Source organism: Stegastes partitus, unplaced genomic scaffold (genome assembly GCF_000690725.1).
Source record: "Stegastes partitus isolate 25-593 unplaced genomic scaffold, Stegastes_partitus-1.0.2 Scaffold2825, whole genome shotgun sequence".
Taxonomy (NCBI): Eukaryota; Metazoa; Chordata; class Actinopteri; family Pomacentridae; genus Stegastes; species Stegastes partitus.
In genome coordinates, this window is record NW_007580556.1 from 10,794 (window position 1) to 15,296 (window position 4,503).

General features: G+C 38.0%; 1 protein-coding gene across 4 annotated transcripts in view; it reads left to right on the forward strand.

Annotated features, from left to right (window-relative positions):
• Positions 1–2,981, forward strand: part of LOC103375728 (CD276 antigen-like) — a 10,040-nt gene extending 7,059 nt beyond the window's left edge. For 2 of the 4 annotated variants that reach the window (XM_008306042.1, XM_008306044.1), the window contains exons 2-4: positions 201–524; positions 2,165–2,449; positions 2,552–2,981. In XM_008306042.1, coding sequence (XP_008304264.1) covers positions 201–524; positions 2,165–2,449; positions 2,552–2,730 — 788 coding nt within the window. In that variant the 3' untranslated portion in view covers positions 2,731–2,981. Of the gene's footprint in view, positions 1–197; positions 525–2,164; positions 2,450–2,551 lie in introns of all 4 variants that reach the window. The other 2 variants (XM_008306041.1, XM_008306043.1) reach the window with 2 other exon arrangements.
• The last annotated feature ends 1,522 nt before the right edge of the window (positions 2,982–4,503 follow it).

Here is a 4,503-nt window from a genome sequence, read left to right on the forward strand (position 1 = left end):
GTGGTTATTTTTATGTTACCACTGTACCCTACTTATGTCTGATGGCTTTTCTATCTGGCACAAGAATTTCCTTCACGATGAATGAAGGTCTTTATCACCTTAATGCCGGTGGCAGGTGTTACAGTTGTGTTTTTCCTGCTTTAACCCGATGACTGTTCATGTAAATGTGGAAATTTAAATGTGCTTTTATCTTTCAAAAGGTGTCGTCAAACGGATGGTGATGGCCGGCAGTGACGTCGTTTTACCGTGTTCCCTCAACAATAAGAACATCGAACTGGCTCTGTTTGACTGGATGAAAGATGATCGACAGGAGGTGTTTCTGTACAACGCCGGCACTCATTCCAATAGCGGACATCCAGGTCAAGACGAGCAGTTCAAAGGACGAGTGTCTCATTTTCCAGATGAACTAATTAACGGCAACGCCTCCATCATCATCAGAAACACACGACCGTCTGACAGTGGAAGCTACACCTGTTATTTCCCGCATATCCAACAACAAAGATTCCACATTGAGCTTCTTGTTGGTGAGTTACTTGTTGACAGGTTTGATTCTTGTGAACGGTTGGTCACATCTGGGAGCCCTTCAAACGTATAATCAGCAGCAGTAATAGCAGTTGTGGATGTTAACGGTTGTTTTTTGACTGGTCAGACTTCCAATAAATCCAAAATGTAATTCTGACGAGAAGCAATTCTATTTCCTGATATTTACAGTATTTCAGTTCTCGCGAGTCAAAATGTTCTCTTCATTGCAAACAGTCAGTTTTTACCGTTGACTTCTATTCAAACACTGTGATCGATGTCCGTCATTCATTTCACGTGTCAAGATGTTAATTCCTCCAATCCACAACTGATTTCGTAGAATTAAAAATGTTCATTGTAGATGTCTATAACTTAATTACATCTAGTCAGTTTTTACCATTGACTTCTATTCAAACACAATTACAGATATTAATAACGTATTTGTCACTCATCAAGATGTTAATTCCTGATATCAACAAATGATTTCTTGCTATTGAAAATGCTTCTTGTAGATGCCTTTAACGTAATAACTTTAACCATTGACTTCTACTGAAGCTCAGTTACAAATATTTATAATGTATTTCTCTCTAGTCAAAATGTTAATGCTTATTATCAATAAATCATTTTGTAGTAGTGAAAGTGTCCGTGACAGATGACTGTAATTTAGTCACAACTAGCAAACTTGAACCATTGACTTCTATTCAAAGTCATTGACACACGTATATGAATAATTTCTGACAAGTCAAAATGTTAATTCTTGATATCAGTGGAAATGTCCATTGTAGATGTCTGTAAGTTTATCACAGCTTTTACCATTAACTTCTGTTGAAACTTAATGGCAGATCTCTGTGTTTCATTTCTCACGAGTCTAAATGTTTGTTGTTGATGTTAAGAACTGATTAATTTCTAGCAGAAATTGTAGATATCTATAACTTAAACACAACTAGTGAACTCTAACGACTGACTTCTATTCAAACTCAAATACAAACATCATTCATTTCTCAACCTGTCCAGGGTGTCCTCTGCCTTCACCCTAAGTCAGCTGGGATAGACTCCAGCCCCCGCGCGACCCCAGTGAGGATTAAGCAGTGTATAGATAATGGATGGATGGATTCATTTCTCATAATACTTGATATCAACCAATGATTTTGTAGTGGTGAAGACGTCCATTGTACATATCTGTGATTTAATTACAACTAATCAACCAGACTATTGACTTCTGTTTGCATTCTGTGACAGATATGTGTAATTAAGTTGTCACTAATCTTCTAGTTTGATTAAGTGATATAAAGAAGTCATTGTAGATATCTGTAACTTATTTACAACTAGTCAACTTTAACCATTGACGTCTTTTGGTCTCTCCGGTATTAAACAGTGAGAGGGTATAACCAGCTACTACAGCTCATCTACAACAACATCCTGACATCCTCCAACTTGTGGCTCAACGGTCCACCCCACCCTCTAACACTACACTACTGCTTGTTGGATTGTTCTTGTGCAGAAGTTGTCCCTCGCAAGGGTGATTTTCTGCTTGTGGACACAGTTTTCTGCTCACCTGTCATGTACACACACATGTTTTGTAAGTGCACAGTTTTTGATACTAATCAAATGTTATATGAACTTATTGTTTTTATTATATTTACAGGTGTGTCTCCGAAGCCACGTGTCATGATTCTTAGCATTACACCAGACTGGGCGCTGCTGCAGTGTGAGGTTCGTAGGGCTTTTCCGAAAACACAGATTGTGTGGCATGACAGCGATGGAATCATCCTTCCTGCTGAGGAGAAGCTTGAGGACTCAGATGATCCCCACTGTCCTCCAGCTCTGACCCTCCAAACTAATGTGACCAAAACCAGCAACTTCTGCTGTGTAGTTACTCAGCAGGAACCCCACCACATGACTGAAGGTCACATTCACGTACACATCTGTCGTAAGTTTGGTCTTTCAGATGTTCATGTCTTGGATTTTACATAAAATTTAGCAGATCATTTCACTTTGTTTAGTTTGTGACTGTTAAATTTCTGTGTTACAGGTGACAGCATGAAAACAAAATGTGTTGGAGTAATTGCTGGTGCTGGTGTCTGCGATTTGGTTGTATTCTCAACAGTTTTAGCTACATTTCTGATATGTTGGAAGATTGGGTGGTTCCGATATATCAGAAGAACTATGAGAGGTAAGTTGAAATATAATGTTGTAGTAAAATATCCATAATATGTAGACATCAGTATAAGGTGCTGCCTCATATCCACTTCATTCACTTCACACTTCTGGTAATGTAGATCAGCTGTAGTACCTGGTTGTTCCACCAGGTGGAGCCCCTTACTGTTTAATACTGTGGCAACCAGAGGAGGTGGTCAGTTGGACTGTTGGGCAGTAGAGAGCATTGTGGGCTTTTAGCTAGCATGAACACCATGACAAAGACTTTTGCGGAGGTTAATGACCTCGAACCATAGTTGGTGTGTTTAAGACAAACCAGAATTGACTGGAACAGTGTTCATGTATTTCAGTATCATTCATAATATATCATTTGTCCATTGACTTAACCACCAACGTGTTGTTCCATCTCAAATCATCAGGAACCTTCTGCTCAACTGCTTCTGATTTGCTTTAAACTATAAACTATAAAATATTTACAATAGTATCTGTGAATTTTTTGCTTGATAGTTTTACTTTCCAGGATTTTTGTTAAGTTGCCCGTCGACCCGCTTTCAGCAGGTTTTTCACAAATTTAAATTTGAGGCTGTTTGAATGACAATTTGTCAGAAACTGTTAAAAATAAAAGCCTGAAATTTTCACTGTTATTTTTCATTATGTCATTAATTCAGAATCTGCAATAATGGACAAGTGGATTCTGGAAAAGTATGAACTGAAGCCGCCATAAAAAGTCTCATCTTTAAGCTCACATTAACAAAAACACTGATGAGGCAGAAGTCGACTCGTGATATTTGCTGAACCACATGTAGCTGCATGTCACAGTAATACTAAATAAAACATAGACAATACTATTTAATATAAAATACTTGGTCACAAGCATGACAACAAAAGTTTTTTTGTTGAACTTTTATCACAGATTGAGCAAGTATGACGAAAATATTGGTAGATAGTCTGATCCACGTGGAACAGAGTTGTGCATTTTCAAAATGCTTCTCCAAGTACAACTAAAAATGACTTTTGTTTATACGAGCATATTTTTCATTTTCCGACTCTATTTTTCAGGCTGGAGAAACAGAGTGTATTGTGACCTATTGTACTGAATAAATGTACTTATTGTAAGAGCTGCTTGAAAGTTAACTGTTCAGCCGTTCCTATAAATATACAGTGAAGTCACAGTGAAACTGTCTGCACAGAATCCAGCTGTGACTTTGGTCTTTAAGTTTATTCCCAATGGAATACAAAGCAAGATGATCTATTTGGATCCTATCAACCAGTTTCTACAATGATCAAGAGAATGAATTTACTTTCTAATGTGAAATATTATGGTGTAAAGATTTGAGGCTAAACTAGAAATGGTTGAGCAGCAAATGTTGTTAGAATTTGATGATTTGTGATGAAGTGACTCCAACATGAGCACAGAACAAAGTTTGTGTTCTCAGTCAATAGATTATTGATCAGTGAGGCTGCAGTCGCTTCACAACTCTTTCATTCACATAGTTTTCTCAACATTTGCACACAGGGAGAAGAGAAGTGTGACTAAATTCTCTGTAAAACACTCGCAGTGCTGCTTTAATGCAGGAGCCAGATCCTCAACAAAGTCGATATTTTCAGTGTGCAGGTTGTTGTTGTTTCTCGTAGTGAAGAAAACTGTAACACACAGATAGTAGAAGGAAAGACAAAGACGGCTGAAATGTGCATCCAACAGCAAGTTTATACCTGCAGCCTCCATCCGGTTCGTTAGGCTGCTGATTTTATAACGTGTCCCATCAAACACTGGAGATAAAAACCATGGCTTGGCTGTGCTGATAGTTCCATGTGAAATGATCCTCA